The sequence below is a fragment of the Crinia signifera genome, chromosome 4 (assembly GCF_055691185.1).
Source record: "Crinia signifera chromosome 4, ASM5569118v1, whole genome shotgun sequence".
In the NCBI taxonomy this organism is placed as follows: Eukaryota; Metazoa; Chordata; class Amphibia; order Anura; family Myobatrachidae; genus Crinia; species Crinia signifera.
This window is the reverse complement of record NC_139220.1, coordinates 114,483,221-114,501,387: the sequence shown is the minus strand read 5'-3', so window position 1 is coordinate 114,501,387 and position 18,167 is coordinate 114,483,221. Positions and strand designations below refer to the sequence as shown.

Here is an 18,167-nt window from a genome sequence, read left to right as displayed (position 1 = left end):
AGGGGTGGCAGGCTCACTTGTGGTGGGGGTGTCGCAGGCAAACAAAGAAGAGAGAGGGTGGCAGGTGGTCACTTGTGGGGGGAGGGGGTTGCAGGCACATGCAGTCTGTGAGGAAGCAGGCTCTCACTTGCGGGGGGGGGGGGGGGGGGGGGTGTTATGAAGTAGATAGGAGCACCTCCACCCCACCTAATTACCTGTTCCTGAGTGAGCTCTGCAGTGGCCAGGGTCTGTGCACGGATGACTGCCAGCGGCTATCAGACTGCACTGGAGACTGGGGAGGAGCCAGAGGTGTAACTAGATATTCATAGGCCCCATAGCAAATGTTTGTAAGGGCCCCCTATTTAGCAACTGATGGTGATAAATGTATGTGAAACATATTACTTAAAACAGCAAAGATGGCCCCCCTGCAACTCTGGGCTCCATAGCAACTGCACTCCTAGCACCTATGGTACAGTAGTTACGCCCTTGCCCAGCATGCTGGATACATCTACTTAATAGTCAGGTCCAGCGTTCTCACAGAGAACACTGGCCCTGACAGATCGCTCAGCGGCACATCCCTGTGCTCTAAGCATTTTAGCATCTAGCAATATATAGGCCCCATAACTCCCATCCTATATATTTTGAGCTTGGATGTATCTGGTGATCAGTGTGACTCCTAATAAAATCTTGTCATATAATTCCACATAAGCCCTAATTTGTGCATATACTTTGTGCTATAAAGACCCATTAGTATGTACGGATTTGGCTTCAACCGTCCATCATTCAGTTATAGTATGAAATCCAATTTCTAATTCAGGTAGGGTTATTTTGGTTTTGTCCCAACATTGTGAATAGATCCTTATACCTTTTATACCCCCGGCAGACCGTACCTACATTTTCTCCATATTATTATTGCCCACATCTGTGTGATTTTACAGAGTAACCTCCTACACACATCAATTACCACAATTATTGCTCACTGCATAAGTAATGAATTTATTTTGGATCAATGTTTTGTACAATTTAAAACATTATTAATAAATTATCTTTTGGCCATTCCAGTAGAATACAGATTCTTTTAGCCATTTAAAGCTTGAGGTGCATGCAAAACATTGCTCTGCAAAGTAATGCACAAACCTGAAGCGGAGGGAAGAGTTTAAAGAACATTATATACAAAATGAAGACAGTACACCTCACTTGAGAGGGAACACACAACAGTTTCAATGTATCATTACTATCTATATCACAACAATATTTCTGTTGATGACCTATAAACGTGGAACACATTAAGGTCAAAATATAGCAATAAAACTAAGCATTTACTGACCAGCAGGAAAATAAAATACAATACCTGACAGGACAGGTGAAGGCAGTTTCTTATTTTATGGATTGTAATAGGTTGCTATATCTCTGGCAAATACTACATGGTCATATGCAAGAAATGTGCTCCGCAAATCTTACAGCTCATTCAAGCCCAGCGGTGGAGAGTGTGACCTTCTACTTTCAGATGAATTATAGAACTAGGTCATTTATTATTCATTGCAGGTAAATAATGGGAACACATTGCATTGTTAAGAGGCAAAATGGAACTTAAATACATGTTTCAGCAAAATCATTAAATTGTTTTCAACTTCCAATAAATATATCATTGGTTGGAATATTTCTCAGGTTAAGAGATACATCAGCAAGGGAAACAAAACCTAAAACCTAGTGTATAGAATGTTGAGCATTTGTATGTACTTTATATACATTTTACTTTTTTTTTTACTAGCAACCTCCTAGATCATTTTTGCTCTATTGTGTTATCTGATTAGTTTTTAATGGTACTTGAGAAGAGCAGAGTTTTTCAGCAGTGCGGAGTATGACTGAATTCTATTAGGTCAATGGCCAGCCACCAAATTCCTCCGCTGCTCATTAGGTAAATATATGGGGACATTTTACCAGAAGATGAGGAGATACAGGCCAGAAGCTCAGTGCAGCTTTTATCATTTACCTAATACTATAGTAAGTGACATAATCATAGTACTAGGAGTTTCAAAGTTAAGCTATTCCAGTTAAATGCATGTATACTATGTCCATATACTAGGTGGGAAGATACATGGAGCTGTACCAGAAGAGAACTCCTATATTCTTATGTAGTGTTAATTCTAGCACCGCCATCTTTGAAAACCCATGCAGTTCCTGTTCCCTGCCTGGGGTGTCGCTGTCTACGGTGGTGTTTCTAGCACAGGTCTGGTTTGCATATCAGTGCTGATATACAGAAGCACTACAGCAGACTGCGACGCCCCAGGCAGGGAAGAGGAACTGCATGGGTTTTCAAAGACGGCAGGTGCTAGAATGAACACATATCTATCCTAAAAAAACAACTTTGACTTTAACAATTCAAATTTGCATATTGTTTTACATAATGTATTTATTGTACATTAGAAATTATTGTAATGTAATTATTGTACATATTTTATACAATGTACAATTCCAAAGGAACGGATATAGCAAGTTTTGCTGAATGATCTTCTATAACCCTGAGAAAAACAGGCTGGACATAGTGAAAAGCACAAGGCAGGCCTGTGGTGTCTGTAATGGAATCTAGTCTGTGTGTAAATTGCTAATAAAAAGGGTATCAGTAGATATTAGGCGATTACATTATATAGTGTGAAGAGTTTCTCTTCCTCTAATGCACTTACATCAATTAAGCTGATGAACATGTATTCTGGATTTAACACTTAAGCCAAGGCATAAAGGTCAGATTATTGTTTACTCAGGTAATTTCATTGTCTACTAAACTGGACAGGAAGGATAATCAACAATGAGAATGAATTGCTTAATATTTGGCTCTCAAAATATGTACATATATACATTTTTATATGTATATACACACACATACAAATAGAAGAAATCTGTATATATAGATATAATGCAAATATAAAGCTATATCTATATATATAGACATACAGTAGACCAACAGACCAAGAAACATTCTTTAAATAACTATAAATAATTTATAGACAATTTACATACAGAATAAAGGTGCCGTTGAAATTCAGAAGAGCACAGTAGTAGTCTGTCTGTCTTCAGCTTAGCTTAAATTCATTTTTAGAGAGCGGTCTCTTATTTTGAAGAAAGTTAAATTAAATTTTGTTTGTACTGCTCGCAGTACAAATGGAACATCCCCACCCCAATCCCCATTTCAGCCTTCTGTTAATGTACAAAATGTCCCTATATTCACACTGCAACAAATGTCTTCATCGACATAGAGATGGGCGCTCATTCCTATTTCAGGTAAGCTGGAACTGAGTAGTTAAACATTAAGTAATCAAGTTTGTATAATTCGTACAGTTGTGTTTGGTGCTCTAAACTGATGTTTTGGAAAAACTCTGCAGTCATTTCATCAGTAGTTCTTGTAGACTTGGCAAACGTGGGAAATTTTAGGTAGTCACGCACTCCTGCCAACTGCAAGACATAATTAGAGTCCTCTTCTAAGGTTTCATATTTTCCTATGAAATCATAATGAATTTGACATGGGTGGCAAAGTGAGAACACAGTTTGCCAATGCTCATTAAATGGTTCTTCTTTTTGGGTGTGTGGGTCGATAAGATAAGCAACAAACTCCTCAAACTTGACATCGTTGCCATTATGCAGCGCTGCTTGGGTGGCATTTTTCCGTTGCCGCCGTACTATTTTGGTGCCATAGCGTTTGTGGAAAGAGGTGTTGTATTTCTGGGTGAATTTATTTCTGTAGGCTGAAACCAACCTCTCAAAAGGTTCCCGGACAAAGAGGAACTTCATGAAGTTTTTCAATCGATGGTTGATCTCTGCAATACTGTACTGATTGAGGGTTTTTAGATTGGAAGGGACATGGGCTACATTGGCTGGTATTTCCATGGGATCAGTGTATTTCCCTCTTCCCGTAAGGACCATCATTACCCTCTTCCAGTTTGTGCAGGCCACTTTTGGCACATAGCAGTAAATCATCTCGTGGTACTCATCCACCACCAAGTGCTTCAAGTCATTGGGAGTCAGCATACGACGCTTCCTGCCTAACACATTATTCGCCCGACACATGTCTGTAACCTGCTCACGCCTCATTTGGTATAAAAGAGCATTGCCGGAAAGGTCCACCTGTGTAAGAAGAACAAATATAGATTTAGGTATACTTTAAACTAAGCATCTTATCCAATTTTCAGTAATTTTACAAGAACCAGCATACAAAATTGTGTAAAATGTATTATTACATTGTGAACAAAACTGTACAAATGTCAGATTCTAGCAATGCGATTAATACTTACGGACACGCCTGCCATAAATGTATCTTAATGAATTGCAATATTTCCAAATAGGCAACGTATAGATAGACATATTGGGATTTACAATACCGGAGTTTGTGTGATATAACTCTGCTCTCAGGATGCCAATAAGTAAATGTGCAGATTGCTAGAATATAGATGGCTGAGCTACAATTTAGAAGTTATTAGGTCTCATTTTGTTACCTCACTGTAGTGCAGGCATTCCCAAACACGGTCCTCAAGGCGCACTAACAGTGCAGGTTTTAGTGATATCCAGGCTTGAGCACAGGTGACTTCATTAGTACCTTAGTGATTCTGATTAAACCATCTGTGCTAAAGCCTGGATATCACTAAAACCTGCACTGTTGGTGTGCCTTGAGGACCGTGGTTGGGAATGCCTGCTGTAGTGTATATAATCTATATCAGCGGTTCTCAAACTGTGGGTCCTGACCCCAAAGTGGGTCCAGACCTTGTCCGCATGGGGTCACGACTCCATGTTGCTGACCATCAGGCTGATGACTTTTCTAATCTCAGTCAGTGATACAAGGAGTCTGAACAATCTGTTGAATTGTCTGTTATTTTAGACTCCTCCCATCATTTTGTGCCTCCACAATGCTGCTGCCATGTATGTGCTGCCTGCTGACTATACATGTGATATGATGACATTCTGCAGTAACTTGCTGGGGTCCTGTAATTATTTATATTGTCTGATGGGGGCCCCAGAGCAAAATAGTTTAAGGACCCCTGGTCTATATACATGGTGATATCAGCTTCCCATATTCATTGTATGGAATATTGCACCACCTACTGTATAATATAGTGGCTATAAGGCTTTTTTGGGACTTGTATAACAGCCCACAACTGCACTGAGTTTTTATATGGTCATATCTTCTTGGTGACTTAACACCAAATCATTTGAGGTAGAAAGTGCAGGACATCAAATGATGATTTCATTCTTACTGGATAATAGCTTTTCTGGTTAAGAGTGGTACAGTAACTATAGAATAATAATAATAATACATCATAAAGCTGAAATAGATTTCCCGTGTAATATCCATAATAGAGAACTGCCCGTTACCACAACACCGTAATGCAAATCATTTTTCAGGTTACAGACTGTAAAGTCCGTTACTAATCTATATGAAGTAAAACTATACTTCCTATGAATAACATTCATTCAACTACTGGGTGAAAAGCTTCTTTACAAAGAGTGCCTGTTCCATATTTCATTTACAATCTCTCCGTATATTTCCATTCCCAAAAGCTAAATGAAAAATAGAGTAAACAAAAATCTAATTCCCTATTCATATGGCTAAAGAATTGTAAAAAGGAAACACTATTTTCAGGTACTCGCACTATTAACTACAAACTATTATAAAACACAAAATTTAATAGACATCGTTAAAAACAACACAGAACCCAGCCTATATAGAAGAAAATGTACTCCTTACTGGGACATGTGAGTCACATATTTGTTACCATATATAAAAGCACTCAATGGGTTAAGACGACTATATGCATAAAGTGGATATGAAAAACAGAAATCCATTTGGTGTTTAGAATTGGTTCCAAACCCCAATAATGTATATGTCATTATGGTAAGCAAATATTACAAAATATGGAAAAATCTGATATTATATATGAGAGACTCAACTTGTGTTATTTAGCACAAAACATAATTACGATTCTACAGTTTATTTTTTTTTAGTATACTTACAGTACTTTTTTTGTAGTTTTACTAAATAGGCAGAAAACTGGTAATTGTAGCACTCTTTAGGGACTAGGGACTCTTTGACCATAGTTAAGCTTACCATATACTCAGTAAAATTGATGGCTAGTTCCTGTGGAGTAAATGTACGGAGGGGAGAAGTGGTATCAGCATATGCTATGTGCACTGATACCGCTTCTCCCTAAGGGGAAAATGTAGGAAGCAGTGATAAGCGAGAAGTGATAAAGTGCCTGGTATTTTATCACCGGCCAATCAGATCCTGACTGTCCCTTTTTAAACCCAGCCTGTAACTTAACAGTTGAATGCTGACTAGCCGGTGATACAAGTACCAGGCACTATCACTTCTCCTTCCGTATCACTGCTTCATACATCTACCCCTCAGTGCCGGATTTCCCATTAGGCACATGTCTAGGGATGGCACGTCAGCTGGAGCAGGTCAATGCATGGGATCTAAAGGCATTATTGGGTTACAATTCTCACTATAGACAGTCTAGAGGCTCATTATTCTATAAGTAGGAAAATTCTATTCTATGAGGTGGAACAAATACATTTGGGGGGGGGGGGGGGACTGGAGAGATAGAGGAGGGAAATAGTAAATAATGTGCCATGGGGTGGCCAGACTGCTAAATCCGCCTGTGTTCTCCCCCATGTATGACTGCGACAGTGTGAGTAAGGTGAAAGAAACGCTATGCACTTGTGTCGTTAACCGTGCTGCTATCTGTAAAATAGTGTGGCAATGTAAGAATGGTCAGTGGCACTGACCATTCAGACACTTGCAGCTATCCATTTTGACAGATGCAGTTGTCATTGTCCAAACTAGAGAGTTGTGGGCCCAGGTACAAAAATATACTGAAAACAGGAACAGTGTGCGCCGAAGGTGGGTTTCAAGAATTTAGGGTATAGCTTTGTGGGAAAGTGGCTTAGACACATAATAGTGTCACAGTAGTGTCAGTTATTCACAATACACCACATACAGATGGGGCCTTCTGCAACTAGCCTTCTCTGGGGAGCCATGGCTCACCAAGGCTTATTATTATCTATTATTCTCAACTGCAATACAATAGAACAATGCAGCAGGGGATTAAGTCTCACTTAATCCTATTAAATAGATAGATGAACATGGCTCTATTTGTAGTAGTACCACTTGTGCACACTGTGCCAGGTAGAGCCCTTCATACCCCTTTCAGATCGCATGTATAACCCAGGTCAAGGTGAAATGTGAAAGCACCAAACTGAATAACCAGGGTCGACCAACCCGTCATTTCAACCCAGGTCACCCTGTGTATAATGGGCGGTACAGGTTTTGGAGTGAAAGGGTCAGACCACGGATCAAAATAGTGATCTGAAAGAGCCCCGACACACTGTGCCAGGATTACGCATATCATAATGCCGATTAAACATGGTCATACACCGCAGTACCCATTACACATTATGTCACACAATGTAGTGCCCATTACATATTGTTGCACACCATAATGGCCATTACACATTGCCACGCACCGCAGGAGCCATATGTCCGTCGGCACTGGTTTGAGCCCCTCAACAGCCAGGGAGCTGAATGCACACCACACAGAACCATGGTGGTGAGTGCCCATGAGCTACTCCTCCCCAGGACCCAGCTCTCTAGGCTGCAGCTTGATCAGCCTATTGGTTTATCAGGCCCTGAATTTCTCCGTATATTCGCTGGTTAGTGAGCACCTTTATGCCACCAAGCCAAAAGAACACGTATAATACATTTACCCCTTTAGATCAATACTGCAGAGATAAACGTGTTTAGGCCTAAAAGAACCACACATCCAGGTCAGCACCTTCTGGTGAGACAGATATTTGTCTGGGTAGCTGTTCAATACATTTGGGTGAACACATCTTGGGTGATCTTGGTAGAATGCTCACATACATTTGTAAAACGTAAATATACTGTAGCTTGCGTGAAGACTTATTGGTCTGATGTCTATGTATGGTTTGAAATAGTCCACGTTGATGGTAAAGTGTGAAGCACGCAGCAGAGCAAGGCTCATGGCAGGCATGGCAGGCCGATCCACATGCTCAAATCTACAAACGGACACTAAAAACGGGAAAAGCTCATGTCGACTTTTGGGATCAGTCTAGACGGGATGGCACTGTTGACCCTATGATCCACCCCTTTCCTGTGCAAGCAATAAATGGGGGGGGGTCTACATTCTATCCTGCTTTGTTCACTGCTCACATTTGAAATGACCACACTAATCCCAACTAAATGTAACTGATTGTTGGGGATGTTTATCAAAGCATACTGATAGAGAAAATGGACAGAAATAAAGCAGCAACCAATCAGCTGCTTATGGTCATATGCCAACCACATTATGTAAAATAAGCATTAGAAGCGGACTGGTTAATGATTTATTGGGTTGTCCAGTTCATTTAGTAGCACAATGCAGTCTGTAAATGTATCCAAGCAATGCATATAATACTTTGGAAAGACACTGGGTAATAAGCTCACCATCTACAACTCCTCAATTATGGAAGGCTCGACATATTTCCAAACTGCTATGTCCCTATTTCTTTCCAAATGTTCCCTAGTTTACACTGGCTCTCAGATTTATAATAGCTGTCTCCATAAATATTTGCTATCTACATACATATAATTGAATTATGTGTGTGTGTGTGTGTGTGTGTATGGAAAGTCCACAATAACTCTCAAACAAATTAATCGTCTTTAAACTTTGCACACTACCTTAACATTTTAAGGGACAATCTAAGTTGAAAGATGGGTTTAAATCGGATGATACCTTTTAGAGTGCTGCCATAAGAGTCCATTCTGTTTCATGCATTGTGATATGTTGTTGGAAAGCTTATGATTTACGAATGTAACCAGGGCCGCCGAGAGCGCTGCCGGGCCCCAATAAATAGCCACACCCCTGTAAAAAAAAAAAAGAAAAAATGTGTAGGCTGTGTGCTGGTGCACAGGCTGCTGCTGCCTCTCTTCCGTGCTCAGCATATGGCACTGAGCAGCGTGTGCTGAGCGGGGGAGAGAGGCTGTGCTCTCTAATCCCCCGTCTCTGCAGTGCTCTCTTGATGGCCTGAATTCGATACAATAAACAGGCTCCCTTAAATAGACCCTTAACCCCTTGAGTGGTGGGTTTTGCTATGGCAGATTTGTCCTGCCCCAGAAATACTCATCACAGAACGGGCAGCTGCTGCCTTCTGCAGCAGCCCCTGCTCCCCTGGGAGCACACAAATGGCCTAGCGTGGCCGAACCTCCCCGACGATGATGGAGAGGGTCGGCAACATGTGGGGGGTAAGAGGATCAGCGACAGGGGGATGGTGGTCCGCCAAAATACTAAATATCATTCAAAAAGGCATCTAATGAGCTGGTAGAGCAAGGTGGCTTTCCTTAGCTTCCAGAATAACCCCGCCCCCCCAGTGATATTCATTGTATATTTTTTTGATACATTTTCTTTATAGATTTGCAACATTTACAAGAATCTAAAAACTTTCTTTTTTTAATTCTACACTATAAATGTAAATTGCTTCAATGTACAGACACCATTTCTACATTTTTAGAAATCAGTATTGGATATTGCAGACATGTTTGTGGCACCTAAGCTTGCTTTGTGAATATATTATTGTTGCAAAATATTGAAACATTTTATGCGGGAAAGCGATATACTTGGTAGACTGACTGACAAGAGCCCATCAGATGCCCAAGTGCTGCAATTAGATTATGAAAGTGTGTTAAAAAGTAGAACAAGATTAGGGCAATAGGGAGAGGGGTAAGGGTTGTTCCTATGTTCTTAGCCTTAGGCAGTACATAGCTGCTACGTATGGGCAGTGTGTTATGAGCCGTGGCACAACAGGTGGCAGAGATTTTTGGAGCCTCTATACCAACCTAATTGACATTCATCAACTTCCAGACTCAATACTATTAGGAAACAAATTTGCTACCCACAGGTAAATCTCTATTAAAAAGCCTCAGGGCCTTTTCTTCTAGCCGCCTGGACACAGCAGGACCAGGTAATCTCAGTACACTTGTCTACTTTTATGACAGGCAAAATAGGCACATGCAAATAAAAACACCTCCCAATTAGTCATTTATTTTCTGCACCAACAGGCTCATTTCACACTGCATGAAAGAGAGAAGAAAGGGGGGTGATCAGAGGATAATGTTTAACGCTTTTGGTGCTGGCAGTGGGCTTTTTGGAATCTGCAACTATTGAAATAACTGTAGAATATCCGGTATATATGCATATTCAGGTTTACAAGTGTGTCCCTCTAAATTGCATTTGGAACTCCTGGCAGATTTCGCTTTTCAAGTGGCTTCTTTTTTTTCCTCCCGAACAAAATCAAGAGACTGGCACAAGTAAAGGGAAGCCTCGTCTGGCACATGCTCAGAAGAGTAGATCAGGGTCTTTGGGAGTGTGACCCAGCAGTGGCAGTTTTCCAGCTGAGCTGTAGTAAGGCAGCCTAGTGACTACCTAGCTTTCTAGACCACTGATTCCATACCTTGGTCCACAAGTACCCCGCACAGTTCACTTTGTCCAGGTCACCCTGTAAGTGCACAGGTACATTCATTCATGGACACATGATAAAAGATCCACAGGTGGAGCTAATTATTTTACCTCTGATTCTGTTTGGAGACTTGGAAAATGTGAACTATTGGGGGTACTCGAGGACCAAGGTTGGGAACCACTGTTCTAGATGACCGTCAGATCTACATAAAAAAAAGCTGCATTGTGGTCCCTTTCTGGCTGGTGTTGGCTAACGAGCAAAATGCTAGTCAGCTAACAGCAAGTCAGTACTGACATCTTGTAGCATTTCTATCTATCTATACAGTTATAAAACAGGACTGGAAACACAGTTTAGCACCACTGCTGAAATGATGTACGAAACATGCTTTAATAAATGGAATCTTTGCATTAGCCCTTGCAGATTCAGTTAACACTGTCTAGATAGACTGTCATTAAGTCGACCCCATATGTTCGAAATGCATTAGGTTGACAGGATCAACAGGTAAAAGGTAAATATTGGGTAAGGTCAAAATGACAACACAAAAAAAAGCATGTTTAACCATATCTAATCACAATAAGTGGACTGATAGAACTATCGAATCATAGAGCAAGGGTACAAAGTATGCCCCAAGATGGCTGTCTCTTGCACTCCACAGAACAGCTAGCAGGCTTGCTTTGCTCTTACTACTCTATTTAAGCACTGTCTACGTTTTAACCCTGTGGACCGAATGCATGTTGACCATACTAGATCAACCTAATGACTGTCCGCCTATACATCGGAAACCTAGGAAAATCCTCTGAATTAACAACAATTTTCCTCAATGTCCACTGAAATTCTCTAGAGAGGGTAGATAATAACTCTTGACTCTGACGCTCGCCTTTTCTTCTCTCATCACTCTACCTCTGCTTCCCATCTCACAGCATTGGCTTTCTATATCCCTAAAGGTTATGCTTCTCCTACTGACAATACTCCCAACCAGATCGCTCATAACTACAGGGGGAATTAACGGAGTGCCAACATTGCAGTGATAGATCCGCAAAATATCCATTAAATGCTAGTGTAGCTCACAGTGACTTATTTTAGTATAAATAAATACAAATACAGCCAAGTCAATTAAAAGAAGTTTAGTTAAATATTGCACCCAAGAACAGTCACTGTGAGCGATGCTGCCATTTTTAGTCAGAGATGTCTGCTGAAAAGTGCGGCTATTGCTGCACTGATACAAACAAGTGAAAATATCCGCTCATAACTGAATTCCCCCCCCTACATCTTCAACCTTGTTTCTTAACATAATCCCTCCCACCCTCTTTGTTAAGCAAAGATTGCTGCATCAGTATCTCACGGACCAGCACTTCCTATAGGCACATTCAGGATTTTACTCAGACCACTCCGAACTTCTCCAGTTCCTTTCCTCATCCTATTAGGATTCAATCAGCCTTCAGGCATGCCCTTATAGTCATCATGAGTTCATTCTAACTTACCAACCCTTTCCTTCAGTCTCCAATTTAGTTCTGTAATGTGTTAATGTAGCAGAAGGCAGAGTATGTTTACGAAAAACACGGAATACAGAACTTGACTGGCGGAATAAGGAATATGGGATGGTAGATTAAAAAAACGGTTGGCAAATATTGTTACAGCCCAAATACAGAGAAGATACCGGAGAAGCAAATTGTTATATAGAAAATATACCAAAACATTTACATTCTGAGTCCTTTAAATGCCACCAATGAGCAAGTCAGATTAATGTGAGCTGTTACGGAGTCTCTAATGAGATTAAATGGCAGTAATCCAGCCACAATGGTTTTATATTCATAAGCACTTCAATAGGTCTGCAATGCAGTGTATTCTAGCAGTAAAAGCCGTACAGAACACTGGTATCTCAGATTCTGTGTTACAATCTTCCTTTATGTGGCACTTTTGTAAATTATAATAAAGAAATTCTGACAAGGTCAGAGCTGATCTGACACTTGGAGTGGATGCAGTTTTTCGTAAGGGGGAAACATTTTTATTCATGTTGAAGAACACAAAATACAAAAAAAGAAAGGAATACGTTGTGTAACTGTACCTGTTAATAGTATGGGGGCAAAAAAACCCCCTGATGCCTTAATTATGTTTAAGAAGGATTTTGTCCGAGTTTTTGGAGGACCAACTGATCAGCGCAGAGAATAATTTGGATGATTGAAATTGCCACCAAAGAGTCTTCCTTATCTGTCATTTTAATCAAGACAGACAAGACTTTAGTAATTCTGGCATTTGGCTATAATTTGGATTTTATGTTTTTTAGACAGTCACATTGTAATGATCTCCTCAAAGCAAAGAGATTAGACAAAAATCAATTACAAGTATTATAAGATAGTGAGAGGAAGAATAATAAGCAAAATATGACTCAACATATCCACTAAGCAGTGCATTGTAACAACACCTGACACCAAAAGAGCAATTTACACATATTAGTCTGAGATGTCTCTTTGGATTCATTATGCTTCAGCCGCTCCTACTACAATTACCTACTGTGAATACCCATAAAAGAATAATAACGTTTGTTGATGTCACTTACTGGTATTCTTAGGATTGTGTGCAGAGGAACATGAACAAATTGCAAATGCCTGGGGTGATTCGTCTGTCAGTTGCAGTCTATGAACCTACAGTGGTGCCACCTTCTATTGACTCTGTTCTGGGTTAGCATCTCTTGGCCATACTAATTGATTGGTCATATATTCTGATTCGCTTGTGCTAAGCTGCGCTCCTACTCACTGAAGCCTGTGTTCATCCTGCAGCTGACCAGGTTAATTTCACTTGCACCTACTATATAATGAGTAAACCTATTCTTATACTTTCCCATTACACTCAAAATTTAAATTTTCTTTTGTGTACCAGGGAATAAAATACTTCATTTGTACAAGACCTAAAATCACCAAATATGGGTGTCCATACCTAAAATCACCTAAAGGCCCATACACACTATCTCAAATGGAAAGCAGCTCAGTTTTGACTTTTGAGCTGCTTTCAACTCAAAAGCCGCCAAGTGTGTACTTTTAACTGTGTATTGTTTTATATGTCAGCAATTGGCAAGTATCAGCACTTGAATGAATGAAAATTTGACAGGGTAACCAATTAAACAACAAGTCTGCTGCAATGAGGTGTTTAAACTGCACTAGCGAGGTTAGTCAACACCCCCTGATGAAGTCTTACCGGATGAAATGCGTTGGGAGAAGCCAACACACATTTCCAGTCTGATCCGTTCAGAGACATCGCTGTATGTGAGCCATGGGCGCCAAGTTGTACTTCCATCTTGCTGAGGCTGGGACCCAGTGATTTGGCATCTATAAACGCATCTCTGTTTACTGCGTATGTTTGTGACCTTAGTAAAACATGTTTTATACTTTACTTATGGTGCGCTTTTCCGTTTGTTTGTTTTTTTGTTTGCAACACACACACACACACACACACACACATTTGTAATATAAACCCTTAGGAATTACCTGGATTTCTGCATAAATTGGTCATAAAATGTGTTCTGATCTTCATATAAATCACTACAATAGACAAAACACAGTCAGCTTAAACTAATACCACACAAATGATTGTTCTCATGTTTTTATTGAACACGCCATGTAAGCATTCACAGTGCAGGGTGGACAAAGTATGTGAACCCTTGGATTTAAAAACTGGTTGACCCTCCTTTGGCAGCAATACCCTCAACCAAATGTTTCCTATATCAGACATGCACAATTGGACCATTCCTCTTTACAAAACACTCTCTTGAGGTCATGCCACAGCATCTCAATCCAGAACTCTGACTGGGCATATTTTCTTTGCTTTGGGTCATTGTCCTGTTGAGCTTTAATTGGTGGACAGATGGCCTTAAGTTCTCCGGGAAAAGTCTTGATAAACTTGGGAATTTATTTTCCGTCAATAATAGCAATCTGTCCAGGCCCTGAGGCAGCAAAGCAGCCCCAAACCATGATGCCCCCTCTACCACACTTCACAATTGGGATGAGGTTTTGATGTTGGTGTGCTGTGCCTTTTTTTTTTACATAGTGTTGTGTTCCTTCTAAACAACTCAACTGGTTTCATCTGTCCACAGAATATTTTGCCAGTAGTGCTGTGGAACATGCAAGTGCTCTTTTGCAAACTTCAAACTTCAGCAATAGCTTTCTCTGTGGTGTCCTTCCATGGACTCCATTCTGGTTTAGAGTTTAACTTATTGTTTAACTTATTGTAAATTCATCAACAGAGATGTTAGCATCTGTCAGAGATTTCTGTAAGTCTTTAGCTGACACTCTAGGATTCTTCTTCACTGAGCATTCTGCGCTGTGCTCTTGCAATCATCTTTACAGGACGACCACTCCAAGGGAGAGTAGCAACAGTGCTGAACTTGCTCTTGCTCTAATCACAGACAATTTGTCTTAATGTGGAATGAAGAACATCAAGACTTTTAGGGACACTTTTGTAACCCTTTCCAGCTTAATGCAAGTCAACAATTCTTAAATGTAGGTCTTCGGAGAGCTCTTTTGTGCGAGGCATTGTTCACATCAGGCAATGCTTCTTGAGAATAGTAAACTCAAAACTGGTGTGTTTTTTATAGGGCAGGGCAGCTTTAACCAACACCTCCAATCTCGTCTCCTTAATTGGACTGTGAATGTTTACATGGTGTGTACAAAAAAAAAACAACACATGAGAACATATCATTTTTTGTGTGGTATTAGTTTAAGCAGACTGTGTATGTCTATTGTTGCGACTTACATGAAGATCAGAACACATTTTATGACCAATTTATGCAGAAATCCAAGTAATTCCAAAGCGTTCACATACTTTTTCTTGCAATTGTGTGCATAGATATCGATCTATCTCTATGTCTATCTAGAGGTCCGGCACTCTGATAATAATGGAAAGATTAGACTTATCTGCCAAAAATGTTTCAGTTCTTTAAAAATGCTTTGCAAATCATATATATTTCTCGATTGAAACAAAGTTGAATATTGTGTTTTTACCTCTCTCTATGGTCATACCACTGGCATATTTATAATGGGTGCAGCATGTGGGGCACCTGGGCCCTTGAGTCCAGGGGGGGACCCACTTTGCACATTTATTTTTAATGCTTACTGTAGTGCTCAGGCTCTATAGCACTGTGCTGCTGCGGGCAGAGGGAAGGCTGCACAAGGGCCTACTCTATTATACTATTTTTAAGCAATCACATCATACTCTATTTAGCGCCCAATCTTTCTCCTATTACATAACATAATAACCCCCCTCCTCATCATAATCTTACATTAAGTAAAATGGACTTCAATACTTCATTTCTAGTTAGAATGATTGTAAATATGCAGAATTGCTCTCTTCCTTATAGATAAAAAAAGAGTGCCAAACCAGAAAGATAAGTTATTAAGAATGCATGGATTTCATCTCATTTTTACACAGCAGAGGCAGAACACACCGCCATAGATAAGAGATGTTTACTTCTAAAGCCACAGGTTTATCATCACCGCCAGATAGGTTTATCCAACCAAAACCCCCTTAATCCTACTAATCTCCCTGTCTGCAGGAAGTATGGGGCTCCTAAACATAATGTAAATGCTGCTCTCTAGAATCTAATCCAGAAAAGGCATTATCAGCCTTTGTTAAACAAAGGAATTACCTCTGCACAAATGGACATAATATAGAGAAGAAGAAGCATAAAGTTTCATCCTTCCCTATTACAGACTGCAGATACGTCATGTCATTTACATGTGTGTGAAATGCTGGGATTATCTGATAACAAGTGAGCGGGAAAGACACAGTTATTCTTTTTATATAATTAACATTCACATAAAACATTTCTATTTAACTGGATCTACAACAGAGCTAAACATAAACTTATGTATATGAAGTACATATTGCTCCAAAATGAAAGAAGCTGTGTAACAATATATTAAAGCCAAATGTGTCAGTAAGTGTGTTCAGGTTTAGTTGAATGGTAATAGAAATGTAAGGGGCATTCCTAGTGACTGGGAGGTAACAGGGATTGTTGAAAAGATGCACGGTGATGAGGTGCTGAATGACTCACCGACAGTCGGGATCCCGACGGTGGTTTCTCAGACAGCTGAATCCAGACTGCCAGGAACCTGACAGTCGGAGTCCCGATTTACACAGGCTATTTTCCCTTGTGGGGGTCCACAACCCCCACAGAGGTAGAATAGGTGGTGAGTGCAGCCAGTCACAGAGCCCGCAAGGGGCTTGAATGCACTTGCTCCCCTGATGGGCTCCTGTCAGTTGGGATTCTGATGCCGGAGAAATGACTGTCGGAGTCCTGTCTGTTAGAGAGTTATACGGGCAACGAAGATAGTCCAGGACTAACTAAATCCTGGCCATGGCTTGTTTAACCTGCTGCCATCAGGCAGACGCTACAGGGCTATTCCCACCAGAAGCCTAAAAAGTTTCTTTCCTCAAGCGGTTCACCTGTTGACACGGGAACTCATGAACACCTCACTGTCTAGTCGTGCCATAACCCTTTGCACATAACCTAACACAGTGTCCCCTCCAAAATGCACCAAGCAGTATTTTGTCTCCTGCCATTTGCACAATCAGACTCATGTATATACCAGTGAGGAAGGGTTTTGTAGAGTTATATTAGCATATACACATCTGAACTAGAATAAACCCCAGTGTTTCTGCATTTTTAGCAAGAGAAAGTTTGAGGAGTAAAAAATACCCATTTATAAGTTGCACATACAAGAAACAAATTCCTTAAAATAATGTGAGCGAAGAAGGGTTAGCAGCAAAATATTTTCGGGAAGTATTTTGTTTAGATTTTTCCCAATTATTTTTTTTTAAAACAATCCTTTTAGAATGCCCCAAACACACATTTTCACGATTAAGACCGTTTCAGCGAAACATGTTTTTGGGGTGACAGCACAGTTTTTGCATTAAAATGTGGCTGCTTTTAGGGATTTTGTTTTGCCTGTCTGAGGCAAGTGAAAAAGATCTCCAATAAGTGGTGACTCATGACTGCTTTTCAGGGCCAAATGGATAGTCTGGGTGAATCCATTAGCCACTAGAAAATATTGTGATTAATTGGATACCACCATATGTCAATATATTACCGCATATACTCGAGTATAAGTCGACCGGAATATAAGCCGAGGCACCTAATTTTACTATAAAAAAACTGGGAAAACTTATTGACTGGAGTATAAGCCTAGGGTGGGAAATGCAGCAGCTACTTGTAAACCGCATACGCAGCATTACCGCATATGTATGGGAAATGCTAACGCAACACTTGCAGTAACAGTGCGTACACGCAGCATGTATATTAAGAGCCCTAAAACAGGCTGCTCTATGCATCCCCTGCATGTTACATGATTTATTTAATTAATGTGCTCATAACCAGACAAACCTTTTTTTATGTGAAAAAATATCTGATGTACTCTGCTGCTGTATGTTAGCAGGCACGTGTCTCTTCCCCCCTTACACTGAGTTGCTGCGGTGGTGTGCCACCTACTAGAAGCTAATATTGTCCCCCCTCCTCCCAGCTAATATTGTCCTCCCCCCCTGGTGAGCTGGCTTCCCCAGCGCTTTGCCTGCCCCCTCCTCGGACATGCTGGCTGCCTGTCACTCTCGGGGCAGGCTAGATGTTACAGACAGCCACAAGAGATCCAATGGGAGCCTAGTGAACTGAGCCGCACAAGATCCAATGGGAGCCAGGGGAG

The 18,167-nt window shown here is 40.5% G+C and overlaps 1 protein-coding gene across 2 annotated transcripts in view; it reads right to left on the bottom strand.

The window, feature by feature from the left end:
• Positions 1–958: 958 nt before the first annotated feature.
• The window catches only part of CHST11 (carbohydrate sulfotransferase 11), a 170,545-nt gene continuing 153,336 nt past the window's right edge, over positions 959–18,167 (bottom strand). For both annotated transcript variants that reach the window (XM_083182285.1, XM_083182284.1), the window contains exon 3: positions 959–4,098. In XM_083182285.1, the coding sequence (XP_083038411.1) occupies positions 3,250–4,098 (849 nt within the window). In that variant the 3' untranslated portion in view covers positions 959–3,249. The remainder of the gene's footprint in view (positions 4,099–18,167) is intronic.